The sequence below is a fragment of the Schistocerca cancellata genome, chromosome 8 (assembly GCF_023864275.1).
Source record: "Schistocerca cancellata isolate TAMUIC-IGC-003103 chromosome 8, iqSchCanc2.1, whole genome shotgun sequence".
Taxonomy (NCBI): Eukaryota; Metazoa; Arthropoda; class Insecta; order Orthoptera; family Acrididae; genus Schistocerca; species Schistocerca cancellata.
Genome location: NC_064633.1, coordinates 117,308,977 through 117,329,009, shown reverse-complemented (window position 1 = coordinate 117,329,009; position 20,033 = coordinate 117,308,977). Strand labels below are relative to the sequence as shown.

General features: G+C 37.2%; 1 protein-coding gene across 1 annotated transcript in view; it reads right to left on the bottom strand.

Moving 5' to 3' along the window:
- Nucleotides 1–20,033, bottom strand: part of LOC126094539 (semaphorin-2A-like) — an 807,492-nt gene that overhangs the window by 105,241 nt on the left and 682,218 nt on the right. Inside the window, exon 4 of the mRNA XM_049908969.1 lies at nucleotides 13,049–13,111. Within this exon, the coding sequence (XP_049764926.1) occupies nucleotides 13,049–13,111 (63 nt within the window). The remainder of the gene's footprint in view (nucleotides 1–13,048; nucleotides 13,112–20,033) is intronic.

Sequence of the window (20,033 nt, the reverse complement as noted above, 5' to 3'; positions counted from 1 at the left end):
CTCAACGTTATCTATTGATCGTTCCAATTTAGGTTATTTGTAATTGTAATCCCTAGGTATTTAGTTGAATTTACTGCCTTCAGATTTGTGTGACTTATCGCATAATCGAAATATAGTGGATTTCTTTTATTACTCACGTGGATAACTTCACACTTTTCTTTATTCACAATCAATTGCCACTTTTCGCACCATAGAGATATTTTATCTAAATCATTTTGCAATTTGGTTTGGTCATCTGATGACTTTACATAACGGTAAATGACAGCATCACCTACAAGCAATCTAAGACAGCTACTCAGATTGTCTCCTATGTCGTTAATATAGATCAGGAACAATAGTGGGCCTATAGCACTTCCTTGGGGAACGCCGGATATTACTCCTGTTTTACTCGATGACTTTCCGTCTATTACTACGAACTGTGACCTTACTGACAGGAAATCACGAATGCAGTCGCACAGCTGAGACGATATTCCATAGACACGCAGTTCGGTTAGAAGACGCTTGTGAGGAACGGTATCGAAAGTCTTCTGGAAATTTAAGTATATGGAACCAATTTGACATCCTCTGTCGATATCACTCATTACTTCATGAGTATAAAGAGCTAGTAATGTTCCACAAGAATGATGTTTTCTGAATCCGTGCTGACTATGTGACAATAAACCGTTTTCTTCGAGGGAACTCGTAATGTTCGAACACATTATATGTTCCAGAACCCTACTGTAAATTGACGTTAGTGATATGGGCCTGCAATTCAGCGGATTACTCCTATTTTCCCTTTTGGGTATTGGTGTGACTTGAGCAATTTTCCTGTCTTTAAGTACGGAACTTTCTATGAGCAAGCGGTTGTATATAATTGCTAAATACGGAGCTATTGTATCAGCATAGTCTGAAAGGAACCTGACTTGTATACAATCTGGACCGGAGACTTACCCTTATTAAGTGATTTAAGCTGCGTTGCTACACCGAGGATATCTACTTCTATGTTTCTAATCTTGGCAGTTGTTCTTGATTGTAATTCGGCATATTTACTTCGTCTTGTTGGGTCAAGGAGTTTCGGAAAACCGTGTTTAATAACTGTGCTTTAGTGGCACTGTCATCAGTGACTTCACCGTAGTTATCGCGCAGTGAAGGTATTAACTGCGTGTTGCCACTGGTGTGCTTTATTTATTAGTAGAATCTCTTTGGGATTTATGCCAGATGCCGAGACAGAGCTTCGTTGTGGAAATTATTAGAAGCATCTCGAAATGCGCAACGCGCTATATTCCGAACTTCTGCAAAACTTTGCCAAGCTTGGGAATTTTGCATTCTTTTAAATTTGGCATGCTTTTTTCGCTGCTTCTGCAACAGCGACCTGACCCGTTTTGTGTACCATCACTTATTAATTTATGTGGAATATATCTCTCAACTGGCGTTGACTCTATCTCTTTGACATCAACCCACATCTTTTCTACGCTTACGTGATCAGATCACTCTTATTCACTTTAGTGGAAACTATTGGATGAAAAAATTTACTTTCTTTCATCCGATAGTCTTATAATATAGCCTAAAAATTAACTCATTCTCTTTTTGCTATTTCCGACAGTGATTGTGATACATCGAAATTAAGTAAAACGCAGAGCATGGTTGGAGAAGTCGATGGCCAGATTAAGTTTGGTGCATTTTAGATGATAAAGTTGCTAACATAACGAAATTGTTTTTAACGCAATACGGAGTGACGTATCTCTTATCAGTCTCGAGTAAGAACATTTCATATTTGGAGGCCGTCCACGAAAATGCTTGCAGAGACGCGCTATGCACAAGGCTACTACCCCTGATGTGTCTTGTTGCTTGACGTATCAATCCTGAGGGAACACGAGCGTCGGAGGCATAAGTATCGCTTCTCACGCCCCTTATTGCTCACATATTATACCGCCTCACCGTGCCTAAGAATGACAGTGGAATTGTTGAATCCATTGAAGAAACTACTTAGAACACAGTATGGACTGAGTGTAAAACAAAGAAAGGCGAAGTTATTGAAACGTAACATTAAAGAAATCAGGACGAGAAACGTAATATCAAAACTGGGAAGGATGTAATACACGAAGTAAAACTTTTCTGTTACTTTGGTGAGGGGGTGGAGGGCTGATGGGCTAGTAGCGGACGAAGTACGGTGAACACCAGAAACAGACGAGCTCAGGCAAAGCACGTTTTCCTCACCAACACAAATAAATAAATCTGCTCTTATCGAATCCAACAAAGGTCGTTGTTTGCGAAAGAAATTTCTCAAAACGTACGTCTGAAACACAGAATTTATTGGAAATTAATGTGCGCTGTGCGAAAATAGGAAAGGAAGAGAACTGAAGCGTTTGGGATGTGATATTCGAGAAGGCTGTTGAAAATTAAATGGACTGATAATCGGTTGGTTTCGAAATGCTTAGAGAATTAAGAACTAGCTTACCCCTCTGTGGGCACCATGTACCCTTCTTCCGCTGTGATATTGTCAATGCGTGCACATTTAATGAAGGGAACTTAATATGAAACTATTGTTTCACAGTAATACAATTATCACCGCACATCAGTACAGTGAATTAGCCTCGAGCAGTCTGCAGCGATGATGTTACGGCAGACTTTATTTCAAAATACGCACTTAAACGTTAAGTAAAAGTGTCTTTAAAATGAAGTGTGCTTAACTTTCGAAGACAAAGTACATCACTATAGTCGACAGCTATTGTTCTCTTCACTTTTGGTGGATAAGTATTTCTGGAGACAAGGAAAAATATGACAAATACTATACCTTCCCTGTCAAAATTAGAGGCCATTCTTCGGCATACGTAGCACTATGAAAGTGAAAAGCTCCAGCTGTAAATATGAAAAATGTGGTCGTCTGCCCACTGGTCAGCTGGGACAGTATCCACCGAGTGCTATGCTTCCTTCAATGCAGATTTTTGGTTAACATTTCAAAAGTACACTGAATGTGCCGGTAGGCGCTGCAAACATACACTTCAATAATTTTTCTAAATATGATTCCCTGGTTGCTGCTGTCCATAGGGAGATACAGTTTAACTTGAATTTCCTTCGTGATGAGAACTCACTGAATTAACGAAACAGAAACTGGAGTATGCTTTTCGTCTATTGCAGGGGGTAGAACATTATCAGGACCCATTTATTTTTATTCCTAACGAAGAAGACGGAACATCGTATTTACATTCTTATTTAACTTTAACACATAAAACATGGAAATTCGATTGTCATGTTGGAGACGCATAGCTCAAAGCCTTCTGAAACTGCGCTGCAGAAGGGAGATGAAAACTTACGTAACTCCAGAACCCAGTAACACTGTTTCCTGTAGCGATTCTGCCACTTGTGTATTGAGAGTTTTGAATAAGAAAAATACTTAGAAAGTTCTCATTACTGTCCACATGAAGAGAAAGTGTGGGCCTGTGTAGAAATCGTGTGTATCATGACAAACATCGGTTACTCCAGCGTGTTGTTAGCAATCTTCAACGTAAAAGTATTATAGCGATTTGCTTAAGAAATATTACACTTCTTTTTTTTTCAGGGTAAACCCACGAGTATCATCCTAAGCCTCGAAGGGAAAAAGGAGACGGAAATTTTGATTTGATGTCTAGTCAGCAACACGGCTAGAAGAGCAGGGGCGTAAGCTCGGATGGCGTAAGGAGGGGGAAAGGAAACGGCCATGGTCTCATCGAAATAAAAAGAAAATCATACATTCACCTAAACTAAATTTTAAAAAAAGAGCATGACCCCTTCACTCCCCTACCCTCCTCCTCTCGGCTCTGTCATAGCACAATGTTAAAATGATTTGTAAAAAATAATTTCCGTCTACTCTCCTCCAATCAGTGGTCAGTGTTTCAGCCATCACTGAAATGAAAGAGAAAATGAAATATAGCCCCATCCGGTCTGTATTCAAAACTAACTGAACGACCTGAATTATTTATCAACACACATCTTACACAGTTAAAAAAGCATTGAAATTGGGTAAAATGAGAAAAATTTTTTAGACTACTTTTTGACTGTTGCTTTCAATAAATCGTTTATAGACTGCTCTCGAGTCTCATCGATAAATTTCATTGAAAGCTAAATATCTTTCACTATAAAATATTACAATGAGTATATAATTTAATTCGAGTAAATTTTTAAAAACCAGTGTTTGCTTATGCAGTCTAATTAATGAATTAGTGAATGTACTTGTCAATTGTGAATTTTATTTTAAGTACTATTCTGCAAAACTTCAAAAACGCGAAATAAAATCATATACTATTTTCAGCTCCTGTTGATTGTATTTGTCAACAGATGACTGCACTGTTAAAACAATCTTCAATCTGAGTATCATGTTTCGTTTATGACACAACAGAGGATCGAATTAACTACTTTCCATACCTATGATGCCTGTCAACTGTAACAATGTCCTTTCCAAGACGAAACTGAGTGCCAAAATTTATCTGCAACACAAAAAAGTGCAAAGATTACGTCAAGTATCGCAATGTTGTTTTCCACATACACTCATATTCGTCAAAGTTACGCCTACTTGATTGTCAACTGTAAAGTAAATACTCCAAAGTTATTTCCATGCTTAAATAGTTACAAATAACATGATAAACCAATAGTGTATATTAGAAGTCATATAACTAACCTAGCTGAGTTTATAATTGCACAAAATACGTGTTAGCTAAAATAATACAGTAAGAAAGCAAACACACAAGCAAGTAGGCAGTGTGATATACCGGAAGAGTGTAATGAATTGGGCCTACTGTTGGTGTAATTCACAATACACCATCTAATTTAATATCTCGACATTTAAATCGTTCTCAAACACCATTTTAGGAGGACAAAGATGTAAAAGGTATGTGTGTCACTACACACTAGCAAAATGTAATCGATGATATTGTTTGAAATATTGCTCTCTTTACAAATAACTCAGACTTACTACAGGTTATGTACAATAACAACTTCGACGAAAGCAGCAAAACTGGTAAGTATTACCAATTGTAACTATGATGCTAAGCCTCAGTAAGTATTTGTGGACTTTATTTCCTATAGCCAACTATTAAATAACAGCAGCATCTAGTAAAAGAATGTGATGTGGAAACACACAATCACACACAGATAACATCGCCAAAAGACAAGCAAGTTGAGCAACCATATTAAGAAGGAAGGAAGAAGCGAAGAGGGTGTTTTGACAATTTTAATGTAATGTAGTACTTAAACTGCAAATTTATTCGTTATACACAACGAGAACTTATCTTCAGACACATGATATAGTCAAAGACTGTGACAGAACTGAATTGTCTCCAAAGAAGATGATGAAACGACAGAACATTGGTATCTCAAAAGTAGACTCTTTGGTGAAATTATTTACCATTTATCGAGTGCAAACAAACAAACATGCTTGTGCACGCACGCACACGCACACACACACACACACACACACACACACACACACACACACACATACACACACACAAAAACAGCTTAGCTTGCATGTTTGTTGTAAAACACAAGTATAATTACAGACCTCTACCAAAAACTCGAGGAAAACAGAATTGTATTATTTCTAGAGATGCAAGATTTTGCACACTTTGCAAGCTGTATGGATCCTCAAATTAAATTTTTCTGTAAATAATTAGTCTTTATTACTTATGAAAGTACACATAGCTCACTTATTGGCACTAGTTAAATAAATTACAGTTCAGTAGATGACCGTAGTTTCATCTTTGGACGACACATTGAACTCATCTCAACACATTAAAATTCGTTGCAGCACGCACATGAATACTATTGAAGAACTAACCTGCATTTTAAAATGCAATCAGAACTACCACTGTTCCTCTCACAGCTAAAACTCGTCCCTCAAAAATATATTTCGATGTTCTTATCACATATTGCAAGCATAAAAGGACCTACTAATTATATATTTCTCCACCTAAATTGTCTATATAACTTTTAAAATACTCACAGTCAGATCATCCAAATCAATAAATTCATATAAAGCACTTTTGTGGATCTAAGTTATAGGCTAAATACCAAGAAATAGCAAAATTAACAATGTCAACATCACAAAGAGCAGGTCATAACACATCTGGAATTATCAAAGTACGAAATGTCATCTTTTGCTGTTACACAGTGGAAAAATTTAATCCCTCTGCAATGCATATTATAATGGTTGTTGCTTCATTAAACTAAGCATTGCAGAGAGAGGAAGCACATTACAGTTTATTAAAATCATTATGTATATGCAGTGGGTGTCAGATGCTGGCTATGTCAGTGACTGGGGTAGGGGAGGTGATGTTACATACAGGTGAGGCGGCAGCTATTGAATGTGTCAGCTACTCTGAGAGGCGTCGACATACCGAATGTAAATTGTTTGGTAAGATGATTTATTGAGTACACACACACACACACACACACACACACACACACCACCTAGTACTTGCTTATCGAGGTATGCAAGTATAATTAGAAGATCTCTACGAAAGTTCGAGGGAAACTAGACAGTATTATTTCTTCAAATGCGCAAGAATTTGCACAATTTGCAAGTACAATATTACTATAAATTAAATATCATCACATCCAACTTGTCAATATTACTTACTCAAATACACAGATCACTTATTGGCGCTAATTACATGATATTTGTACACAATAAATGATAAATAACTTCACCAAATAGTGTACTTATGAGATATCGACTCTGTCTTTTTAAACGATTTTCTTTGGAGGAGTGTCAACTCTGTCATCATCTTTGGTAGTAAGTCGAAACATAACAGGTGGTTTCAATACAACATCACAATAAAATCATCAAAATACCCTCTTCGTTCCTCCCTTCCTTCTTAATATGATATTTGCTCTGTTTGTTTGTCTTTTCGCCAGCCATGTGTGTGTGTTTCCACACTATGTACTTCTGATAGACGCTGGTGTTATTTAATAGCTGACCACAGGAAATACAGTCCATAAATATTTTGTGAGCCTCAGCACCATGGTTCCAGTTGGCAAATATTGCAACTTTTGTCGAAAGTTATTATTGTAAATGAACTTTAGTAAGTCTGAGTAATTTGTAATGGGAGCAATAATTGTCATACAATGCCACAGATTATATTTTTCTAGTGTATAATGTGATATGACCTTTGCCTTCCTAAAATAGTGCTTGAGAACGGTTTAGATGTGGTAGTATTTAATTTTAAGGCGAATTGTGATTAACACCAAGAGTGGACTTACTTAATTGCAACCTTCCAGTAACTGATCCCATCTATTTGTTTGCGTGCTTGCCTGCTTAGTGTAGCACTTTAGCTAACATGAATTTTTCGCAGTTATAAGCCTGGTCAGTTTAGTTATAAGATATTGATCTGTTAAGTGTAGCTTCTAGTATCAGATATTAGTTTATCACCTTATTTGTAGCTATTTAGGCATAGAAATAGCATTAGAATATATCTTTTAGAGTTGCAAATCACATTTTAGGCATTAATTTGACAAACATCAGTACATGTGGAAAATAACATTGCGATACTTGGTGTAAACATTGCACTGTTTTATGATGCAGCGTATTTATGCATGCAGCTTACACTTGGAAAGAACATTGTTACAATTGAGAGACATCATAGGTATGAAAAATAATTAATGTGAAGCTTTGTTGTGTCATAAACGAAACATGGTACTCAGACTGAAGATTGACTGTTTTACCGGTGCAACCATCTGTTGATAGAGGAAAGGAACAGGAGCTGAAACTAGTATATGATTGTACTTCGCGTTTCTGAAGGTTTTCAGAATAGTATTTAAAGTAAAACATTTGACAAGTACATTCAGTAATTCATTAACTACACTGTATAAGCAAACTTTGTTTTTACTGCTTATGGAGAGAGTGTTTTATACTCACTCTAATATTCCTTAACGAATGAAAAAGGCCTTCAATGAAATATACTGATGTGACTGGTGAGCCAGTCCATAAAAGGCTATTTGTGTTGTATCCACGGACCCAACGAACCAACCAATTCGCGCACGAGTCATATGAGGAGGAGCGCTGGCCCCGAGACAAACAGTCTATTGTCGATTGTTTATTGGTAGCCTTTCGTGGAGTTTATAGCGGAGCCATTGCAGTGTGATATTTGCTACTGTATTCGACTAGGCCCAGTACACGGATTACTCTTGAATATTACTTGGACTTGTATTGCTGGTGCACGTTTCGTCAGAAATAAAGATAAGTTATCTCTTCATTCTAGCTGGCGCAATTCTTGTCATTAATTATTTTTCGGCCAACAGACATAGCTACATCCTGGTCACTACCCACGCTTTATACAATTTGTGGTGGCTGCCCCAAAAGTACCGCCGAGGACCTTGGGTTTGGGAGCCGTCACAGCATTTTGAAGTCAGTTACGAAAATGTAATTTACAACATTTTTGTCATATTTCACAATTTTGATACTTTTCTAAGAGTGTGAAGTATTTCTCGATAGATAATTCGGGTAAAATTCAGGTTATTCGGATACTTTTAGCACAGCCCAAATGGCTCTTTCATTTTAACGATGGCTAAACTACTCGGTTACGACTGTAGTAGAGGAGAGAGAGGAGTGTGATGTATCATTTGACAAATAATCTTGGTCGTTCAGATGTGTCTCAGCATAGCCCACATGGCGCTACACTGTAATTGGCTTTCTCATTTGAATAGTGGTTAAAATACTAGAATCTTATGGGATGTTGGAGAGGGAGGTGTTGCATTATGCATTGTGTATGTATGTATGTATGTGTGTGTGTGTGTGTGTGTGTGCGTTGGTTGTTGAGTGTGTGATTATCTTCGCCATTTTACATGAAATGTCATTTTTGTGCATCATTTTAATACTACACTGATTGGCTGGACAAGAGGATGGAAGATGGAAAGGGAGTGTGGTTTTGTTTTTAAATTTTCGTATTGGCATAATTCCACCATCTTAGACTGTGATTGGCTAGAGAGGGAGGGCTGGAGAGGGTTTAGGGTGGGGTGACGAGAGGGGGAGGAAGTGGTATGGCTGGATGACATTGTACACTCGAAGGTCATTGCCCTTTACCCTCTGTGTAGACAACCCACTATAACACCTGTTTTTTCAAGTGTAAGTGAACGCCATATTGGCTTGTGATGTCACTGGTATCACATATACAGTACCTCATTTAAGTGCAAAGTGCGCCATAAGTCCCATAATTATACTACAAAACCATAGGAGTGAGTTAGCCCTCAAATATTCACTTGAGATGTGAGAAGTATCTATTAAGGGCAAATAAGGGCAAAAAAAGTGAAAAACTTCGAAATTTTTTAATTTATTACATTGATACTTTAAGAAGTAGATCTCAAAGCGTCAAAATTGAAAGTTGCCTAGAAATGTGTTTTAAAAACTTTCTTCTCCCATATCTGTCTGTCCCACCCCCTTTTTCAGTGCTATCATCCACAATTGTTCTACATAGACATTTTTTGTGTTAATTTTTCAGTCACACAATCTAAACGAGCTGCAGGTGTATCTAGAAGCCTGTGTAAGAAATGAAGGGCAAGAAATTAGAAGATGGGTAGCCACTGGAAGGTGATAACAGATTGTCAGACAAGGAAATTCACACATTACAAATATAATATGAAAAATCCATCACGAACAACGAACATAGTGTGAAGACAATACAACAACAAGCAGCATGAGCAATATTCTTCCACAAACTTTCCACAGAGTAAAATGCCATCACTTCCTCAGTGACACATCCTGGTGCAAAAATCTTCAGGCAAAAGTCAGTGGAAAGCCATAGACCCATAAGCATGGTTTGCCCCTTGCTGTTTTAAATGTTACAAAGCCAAGTTTTAGATAGCTAGCCAACCCTGAACTGCTGAAAAAATGTGTACATGGGAAAACGTAAAATATGAATGAGAGCTTCAATGCCATTATATGGATGCGTTGTCTAGAAAAATGTCCAAAAAGCTGCATGTGATACATGATACATGTTTGATAGTGGAAATGTAGGTAGCATTAAGTGTCCACAAAGATCAGGTTTCCATCCAGGTGCATTCACACTGAAGATAATCACAAGATTCGATGAAGTGCGACCTGAAAAAGCCCAGGCGCCAGGGAGATAATACTCCTGGAAACAAGGAAGATGATGAAGATTATGGATATGGACATCACCAATGACTAGAGGTATGACAATGTTAAAAACTGAAATAAAAACTTTAAATGAGAACTGACATAGGGTGATATTTTTGGGAGATAATGTTCTTTTCTCAGTAACTATAAAAGCTAACATCCCGAAACTCGTCAGAATTCTTAAAAATCACTCACTAAATAATCCTATGCAGCTCTTTTTTCTTATCTTGTGTCTGAGAAACGTTCTCCTTCATTGTATGCGGAAAATACAGCAATCTAGGTTAACATAAAATTGAAAAATTAATTTCAAAATGAGTATGAGCTTAAACAAAAATCTTTTGCACACGTTTTACCAGCCTTTTATGCAAATGTAAACTCTAAAGTTTTAACTTTAATGTCAGCTTACTTGATGAGAAATGACATGTTACATGTACACTGCTAATTAAAAGTTCAAATCCTTATACAATGAATATCCATGAATATTATCAAACAGAAACTTTAGAGCATATCATACACTATGTTCTACACAATATTTTCAAGTTTCAACGTTTTAACTGATGTATTGTAGGTGATATCAATGTTTATAAGTCATGATGCATTTTGGCCTACATCTGCCCTTAAGCATGGATGTCAAAAAGAAATCTGCCTTTCCTTCCCCATGATACTATAGAATCTGAGCTGCATATATACTTCTTTTTTACTGTCCAATATTTGTGCTATGGTCTCCAATAGTGGAAGACGGTTCAGAATTGCTATCAACCTAGTAAATCGTTCATGCGTATTTCTACGTCATATCAAGGAAACTTTCACAGAGTTCTCTTCTATCTTCATGCTTCAAGACGCTATTACGTTCGTCAAATTGCATACAAGCTTGCTGCTACCCTCTAAAGAGAGTTTGGCCTAAGATCAGAGAACTTGATTTTTTATCATTCGTATCCTGGGAGCCGCGTGCCAACTTGCATTTGCCCCTTGTCTGACGACCCATGCTAACAGTGCACTTTGAATATGTGTCACTTTCTGCTACTCCATAAAATATTTGTTTCATATTTCAGAGTCACATTCTGAGCATCTCGCAGTTTAACTGACCCTTTGTGCATCTTGAATGAAAAGTTCACTGGGTTATTTCTCTTAAATGCGAAAATGAGAGTTTTACAGGTAAGGAACTCTGATTTTATTCATCTTTCAATCATCCTAACGATGTCAAGGTCGCTCGTAATTAACTTCAGTATTTTATGTTAGCTTTCAGCGGTTTTTTTTTCCAAGAGTCACATTGCAATACCACTTCATGTTGGTTTTGTTCTTTGAATATGCGATTAATATTGTGATATCGATTTCCATTAATAAACGGTATTTTTTCCATGACTAAGCGACCTTTATTAAGCAGATATAATCAGGAATACACTAAGGCGTTGTTTCAGTGTGATAGAGTTTCGTTTGTGCGCAGGGGCAAATTTATTACTAAGATGTTGAGCAACAGGTAAAGATGTTTATTGTGGTGACGAGTTGGTAGCGCTCGCAGGCCTTTATTTCGGAGCTCAATCTGTTATTACAGTTAATCATTTTCACAGTATGGTAAACACTACGCCACCACTCTTACAAGGGAACCTCCCCATCACACCCCCCTCAGATTTAGTTATAATTTGGCACAGTGAATAGACCTTGAAAAACTGAACACAAATCAATCGAGAAAACGGGAAGAAGTTGTGTGGAACTATGAAAAAATAAGCAAAATATACAAACTGATTAGTCCATGCGCAAGATAGGCAACATCAAGGATAGACAGAACTCAGGACCGCCGTGGTCCCGCGGTAAGCGTGAGCAGCTGTGGAACGAGAGGTCCTTGGTTCAAGTCTTCATTCGCGAGAACAGTTTAATTTTTTATTTTCAGGCAATTATCAAAGTTCAGGCACTCACACATAATCAACTTCGCTCTCCAAAATTCCAGGACATGTTCAGATTTGCTTGGACATATGCAGGATTTGACGGTCTACACACGGAAAAATTTGAAAACGTTAAAAACATATGTTTTGACAGAGCACAGGGAAAAGTGTGCGACTGTGAGACTTTTGGATTCATTTGTTGCAGTTTATGCGACAAACTCTTATGTTTCATCCCTTTTTTGGGAGTAATTATCACATCCACAAGAAAACCTAAATCGAGCAACGTAGAAGAACCTTTTTACCCATTCGCCAAGTGTACAAGTTAGGTGGGTCGACAACATATTCCTGTCATGTGACGCACATGCCATCACCAGTGTCGTATAGAATACATCAGATGTGTTTTCCTGTGGAGGAATCGGTTGACCTATGACCTTGCGATCAAATGTTTTCGGTTCCCATTGGAGAGGCACGTCCTTTCACCTACTAATCGCACGGTTTTGCGGTGCGGTCGCAAAACACAGACACTAAACTTATTACAGTGAACAGAGACGTCAATGAACGAATGGACAGATCATAACTTTGCGAAAACAAAACAAAAAAAAAATATTTCGCTAGAGAGGAGACTTCAACCAAGGACCTCTGGTTCCGCAGCTGCTCACGCTAACTACGGGACCACGGCGCTCCTGACTCAAATTATCCTTGATGTTTCCTATGTTCGCGTGGACTACTCAGTTTGTATATTTTGTTTATTTTTTTTATAGTTCCACACAACTTCTTCCTGTTTTCTCGATTGATCTGTGTTCAGTTTTTCAAGGCCTATCCACTGTGCCAACTTATAACTAAATCTGGGGGGGGGGGGGGGGTGCGATGGGGAGGTTCCCTTGTTAGTGTGACAGTTTACAGCCAAACATGCGACCGCAATCCGATTAACATCTGTGTTACATCAGGTGATAAATTATTTTTATTTTGACTAATATCACTGATCACGCACATATCTTTTGCATACACTTACTTAGTTCCATTTTACAACAAAAAATTAGATAAAATGCGTTCTACGTAAAAAATTAAGTTTTTCAGTACTTACTTCCGATTTTCCTTTGGAAACGCAGCTGGCTACATGGCTCGGCTCGAGACTCAGGTAGTCTCTCTGAAAAAGACAAGTATCAGATGTTAGCATACAGTGAACAATATGGACCACTTCTTATTTTGTGTCAGTATCATACTAATTACAAAAGCATTGAGACATAAACACACGTACATAATTCGTTGAAAACTGTGTCTCCGGTATACGCATCAAATGCAAGGTACAATAACATAATGGCGTTTTTGTTCCATTCTTACAGATCTGCAGTGTATCCCAACGAACAGAAGATCTATATGACATCATTCAATACATCCGCTTCGCAAATGGGTAGCGTATCAGCCCCAGTTATCGAGATTCCAGGGGCAAATTTCAAATGCTGCTTCATAACACGTCAAATTGTTATGCTCGTGTGACTAGCTACGAGCTGAATCTGTCACTAAATCTTTATATGTTAGGAACATCTCATGAAAATACTCTCATTTGGATGCAGCAGTAACAGTCACTGGATACAGTTCCAGATGGGGTCAACAGCTGAACGTTTTTAAGATGAATGGCCTCTATCAGGACTTAATAGTTGAAGCTAAGACTATTACTTCTCGTGAAGATAGAGCTAGAAGGGTGTTTCTGTCAAAACTAACAAATGGTCCATAAGTAGCTGCATACACATTTCATAGGAGCTGAAAGGATGGAAACAAGAGATGTAAAACCAAAAACGCGACCGACTTCACAAAAACTTTGTCGGAAAGTTTCCAATGTAAAAGTTACTTCAGATTTGTAGAATAAGTTTATTTTGAAATCAGTTTTGGGATAAACAAAAATTTTGTCTTTACCCTGCTTAATTTCTTTAACGTTTCTGATCATGTAACCATAATACTAGAAATGTTTTATATTGCTGTGTAATTTTACATTCTCACAGTTTCTCATCGGATAGTAAAGAACATTCATGTATAAGAAAGTGTTCTCATCAGATGAAACATTTTAATTTACAGTGAAACCGTTAAATCAAACGTTCATAAAACCAGCACAACCAACAGCAAATCCCTCTGTAATGACTTAATTGTTGACGGGACTGTACATGCTGTTCTTCCTTTCTTTGCAAGTGTAAAACCTGAGTCCACATAACAAAATTCAGAGTAAAAATGCAGCGAGTTTTCTGACTCAAAACGAATTTTTCTGAAATTTATGTGCCGTAGTTTTCTATCTTTATAAAGTAGCGATATAAATTACTTATAACTCGTTTCAGAAACACCTATAACCTGTCGTAAACTAAGAACGTCACGAAAGACGTAATTTAAGTAGAACATTCTTGTATGACCATCCAATAAACATGAGTATTGTTCATAGAAATGATCAGGAAAACTGAAGATCAGTTATTCCGGTACCCTAAGTCTCACTCCTTTGACCGTCGGCTGACTTGGAATGATTTCGTGTAAAGTAAAAAGACGAAATTAAATTTTGGTTATTAAGAATAGCATGGACCGCGTACTATTTGATCCTCACACCCGTCAATTTTCTCGAAATTTCATTTTCATCCCATGCTAGTCGGTATAGTCATTCAATGCTATGATTTGTGTTACGGTTTTTACATTCAGGTTTCTTCCTCCTTGACAGTTTTCGTTCATTATGACCCCATTTTGAGTTTGATTCCTACCATTATTCCTTGCAGTAACAACTTTACTAGAAACGACTTTAATATGAATCAAATAAAAATGTCGTGAGATACCTTTCTGCTGTTGTACTAATAAGTTCCGTGACGTTACACGAGAATGAGACAAACACAGCAATTTCCTCAACTGGAGCCACACGTAACCATTAACCGTTAGCGCTTTAGAGTGTCAAGTGTTGCACTTTTGTAGGCATATAAGCCACATATAACGCAACTATGGAAATAATTCGCGAAAAAGAAATGTCAACTGCAATGTAACTGCTTCAATGTGCCGTAACTCCCAACTTCTGACTCAGTAGTCGGGTGGCCCAAGCTGAAATGTACCCTGTGTCACCCATTGGTTTAAGATAGGTCTGCAACAACCGAATTCTACACGTATTACCCATAGTTTGTTCAACGAACTGTACTATCAATGCAGCGAAAACGTATGGATGAGGTTTCACGGGACGTGTAATAACCGGCTAGATTCAGGGCGACATGTTATAATCGGCTGCTGGGCACCTCCCAGACCTGATCATATGTTAGTGTTCCCAACTGGTCAGACACCTTCCACTTGTTTAATCGCTGCTGATAGGTGGTTATCAAAACAACTTGGAGCGGCAAAAAATAATACGTCGTCAATTTTAAGAAACTAGTGTGACAAGCAACTTTCTTGCTAATGGTGAATGACTACTTCAAAGAAGTGTCTCAAGTACTTAGACGACAGTTTTGTCAAATCTGTCTCACGTTCAAGTGATTTATAATGTTCCATTAACTTATGTTAAATGGTTGCCTCCCGTCTCACTACTGAAAATTATGAGAGTATTGAAACTCGTATAGGAGAATCAATGTATGTCATTGCTGTAGAACGAAGAACGAATTGTTAGTTGCAACACATTCAAGTGAGGGAATGTTAGTTAGTGCGAGTGGCGTAACAAAATATATGAACAGAATTGTTACAGTTAACTAAACGTATCTCCAGAACAACTATGTTGCAACGAAGCTAAGATGTTCCTGTTTAAACTCGGGGGACATCTATGGTAGTACAAAAATATCTCGATCTTTTAAGTCGATAGTAGGATTCCTATTTAGGTATGGGGCAAGGGAATAAGAGAATGATATACCTAAAAAAGAAAAACTAAACATTGTTTGATGAGTTGGGTTTGATCAGAGTTTGGAGGAGACGCGCTGCAGATTAAGAAAGTGATATGATGTATTATAAAACTCTTATATTTAACTACCTTGACAAGAGAGGTGTGCCTATCGTGCTTAATTCCGAAATCCTTTTCTTGCGAGTAATGTTCTATCGGCCGATACATCCAGACACGCATCAGATTTTTCATACGCCAGAAACACTTTCCTACTTTGCCACTACTTCCCTAGAATGCTTGTCTTCATAGAAATTTGCGATAAAAGTGGAAACAATAGCCAGAGACACATCAGTTACTGCATACATTGTTGGCTAGCCTTTTTTTTCCAAGTAACCTCATGGAGCTTTTTATTATCGTAAGCAAAATGTCAACGGAACTAACGATCCGTGTACATCGGACGCTCATATGCTTGTTCAATTTTCTCCACTACTTAACCAGGCTAGGGACACGTAAATAAAGATGTAGCTGAGTGGCGGAATTACAAACGGGGGGATCAATTTTGCATTAATTGTTTTTAAAACTATTGTAGTAAGAATTATATGCCGCCATGCTGTACTCTGCAGCGCTGGGGAAAGAAGTACATTGGTTCAGCAGCAAACGGCGACATCAGTGCGACAGTGGACAGTGGACCTGCAGCCAAGGACTGCCCAGACACCACGTCAGCTACTGAAGAATTGCATTAAAACTCTGTACCAGTTAGTCACTGATTGGTATAACAAACGGACTGACACATTGATTTAGTTTAGGTACATCTTTTTTGCTGTGCTATTTATTGATTCAATCGTAGTGATACAACTTGCGCGACGAGGACAATTACCCATTTTGCCACTATCAAGGATACCTGTGAAGAAGGTAAAATTGGTATCATGTTGATCCTAACATCTAATTTAGTCTGTTACACATTATGCTTACGTCTTGGATGGTATAACGTTCATATTGATTCTTGGAGCATAAATATCCGGTTTATTGTTGTTATATCATGATCGCCCTATTTATATGTACTTTTTATATGCGTGATCTTGTAAATTTACATGTGACAGCATTTCTGACAACTTCGGCTCCAGCGATGGTATATGTTTACATTCTAAGTCAGAGATTATGTGTAATATTTCAGTAATTCAGAGACAGCATTTTGTGGTTTTTACGCGCATCATGAATGGTCTATTGTTTTGGGTTTATCGTGATAGTTTACCCTTTTTCTTTCATAACATCTTGAATATATTTGAGGTATCTTTTTGTTAAAATTTGTGAGGATGGCTTCTGGATATTTTTCTGTATGATAGTAAATTTCAATTTCCTCCAAAATGTTCATTGTTTGTCCTTTAGGTATTTTGTGTAGAATTTTCAGGGCATTTTCAATATTTTCTGTTTTATGTTCTTGGCCTTTTAAATGCAAGTAAAATGTGGATTGCTTGCTTTCGCCGTTTCGTCTATATTGGTTTACATCTAGTTCCGAAATTCCGACCTGTTTGTTCGATATAAAATTTATTACAGTCGTCACAAGAAAGTTTGTCAACGCTTGAAACTGAAAAAGTGGAGATATTATTTTTTGTTGACTGTATTTTGACGTTCAAGTTGTTATGCGTACGAAATCGTAATTTTAATTTCGTTTTCTTGAAAAAATTGTTCATCTTTTCCAGTATTTGTTACACGTATGGAGCTACGATGTATGTTGGTTTATTTCCGATTTTTTCTTCCCTTTTTAATGTTATTTATTTGTATATGCCTTCTTTTTTCACTTTTATATGCTACTGATGTAATTTTAGCACTATTTCATGGTTGAAGTTATTTTGTTGTGCTGTTTATTGTAGCGTTTTTATTTCATTTTGTATCGCATTATTACCGTGAGGTAACTTTAAATTATTCTATTCTATTAATCATTGATTTGAAATATGCGTATTTAAGCGACTTAGGAAGATAATAATTTTTTCTATGTACTTGAAACTGGTTGTGGCTGTTGTTGTTGCTTATTTTTAATTCCAAAAAAATCATGGATTTGTTTTGTTATATTACCACCGTAAATTTTGTTAGGGTGCAAGTTGTTTAGTCGTATTAATAAATATGTCTGCTATGGTAATTGCGGTACATTTACCCATAACTACTCCATCTGTGTGTAAATTTCGCTTTCAAATTCAAGATGGATTTGAGATGAAGTAAGCTGTAAAAGATTTATTATTTCATAAGTTTCGATGACAAACACTTTCCTATTTTGTAGAAGGTTTCTCTTTATGATCTCTACTGTTTCTGGCAGTGGTATATTTTTACACTAAACTATAACTAATACGGCCCTCAGAAGTCAGGACTCTCAGTAGCCCGCATCTCGTGGTCGTGCGGTAGCGTTCTCGCTTCCCACGCCCGGGTTCCCGGGTTCGATTCCCGGCGGGGTCAAGGATTTTCTCTGCCTCGTGATGGCTGGGTGTTGTGTGCTGTCCTTAGGTTAGTTAGGTTTAAGTAGTTCTAAGTTCTCGGGGCCTGATGACCATAGATGTTAAGTCCCATAGTGCTCAGAGCCATTTGAACCATTTTTTGACTCTCAGTAACTCGGCCCACATCCGAAATGGTGGCACAACAATGAATTATCCTGAAGATCAGTATCATATAATGAGACATCAACAAGGTTTTTGGATTTAACAAAGTATGTTTACAAAATAAATTTTATACATTCTCAGTTATCTGGCACTTCCGCTAATCTGGTACCTATATGTGCAAGGAACGGAGTACTTTTTCTACCTAATCGTTATGTTTTATAACAACTACACTACTTTCCTTGTCTGGCTTTACTGTTATTGCGTTGTCTGTTATTAGTTAATTATTCATACTTCTGAGAAACTTTTGTTCAATATACATATTGTTGTTGTGGGTTTTTCCGTTTTTTATTTCTGTTTATAAAAGTTTTGCTACTTCTATTGCAAGCTCGTTTTGTTCACGTACTGACATTTTCGCCATATCTGTTATGATTTTCACTGTGGCTATGAGTTGTTTTGTAGTCGTGGTTCTGTGCTGTATTTAAGACCCTTGCCAAGTAATTCTGTTTCATTAGATAATGAAATGTGCATCTGCGCATCTGTGAGATTTTTTATGAGTGAGGAAAACTGGAATGGTGCGTGATTTTGGCTTTTGGTTCTTCGTTGTTACGTTTATGTTGCACTGCCATTAGCTTGCCTAATTTTTTTTTTTTTTGTGAGTTGAAAGTATGTTTCGAGTAGTATGCCAGATGTATCTGTTAGTATAGCCAAATATTAAAAGTATTAAGCACTTGTTTAACTGTAAATGAGCAGTGTAAAGGTCCTCAGTAAGCTCATCTTTATGATGTAGTTTGCTACTGGTTTCCTGCTTTGTCCATATTTTTGCTTCAAAGCTTTTATGCGTGACACTACATTGGATTTTGCTTTTCCTTTTATGCACAAACAAGGCAGTATAATTTTCCACTTGAGACACATTTCGTTGTATTTTATGTTCTTGAAGATTTTTATTTTTAGATATACATAGTGTGGTATATTCCATGAAGTTTGATTTTGGATTAAACAATTTCTTTTCTAGTGAGCCTGTAGATCTATGAGGCCGTAGAACGGAATAATTTAATTGCAGGTACAGTTATTTTGCTGCATTATTTTTTTTTCTTTTGATGATACAAGTTACAAGATGAGCCTCTTTCAGCGTTTTGTTATATCAAGAGTACCTGTGATAATAGGTATAGTATTGTTAACATCTCTGTCTGAACAGGCCTCAGTACCGGCTGACCAACGTGTCATCCTAACACGACAGGCATCGCTGGATGCAGAGATTTTTTTTTTTTTTTGGGGGGGGGGGGAGCATGTGGTCAGCGCACTTCTCATACGGCTGTTGTCAGTTTTCGTGACCAGAGGTATAATATTGATCCTAAATCTACGTCCTAGCTGGCATGATGTGGTTGATATTGCACCTTTGAGCGTATATCTCGATTATCTTTAGTTATGTTATAATGTACTTTTCATTTGCCTGATCTTGTAAAATTATTTTTGGCATCTTTTTCGACATTTTCAGTTCGAGCCATGCTATACGTGTACAATTACAATGAAATTTCTACTTAATAACTATTCTATTCTTTTGCGCTTAACGCGATAGTTTATTCTTTTTCTTATATATATGTCCGTAACATGTTCAAGGACTTTTTTTTATTTTTTTATTTATTGTTTTGATTAGAGACTGT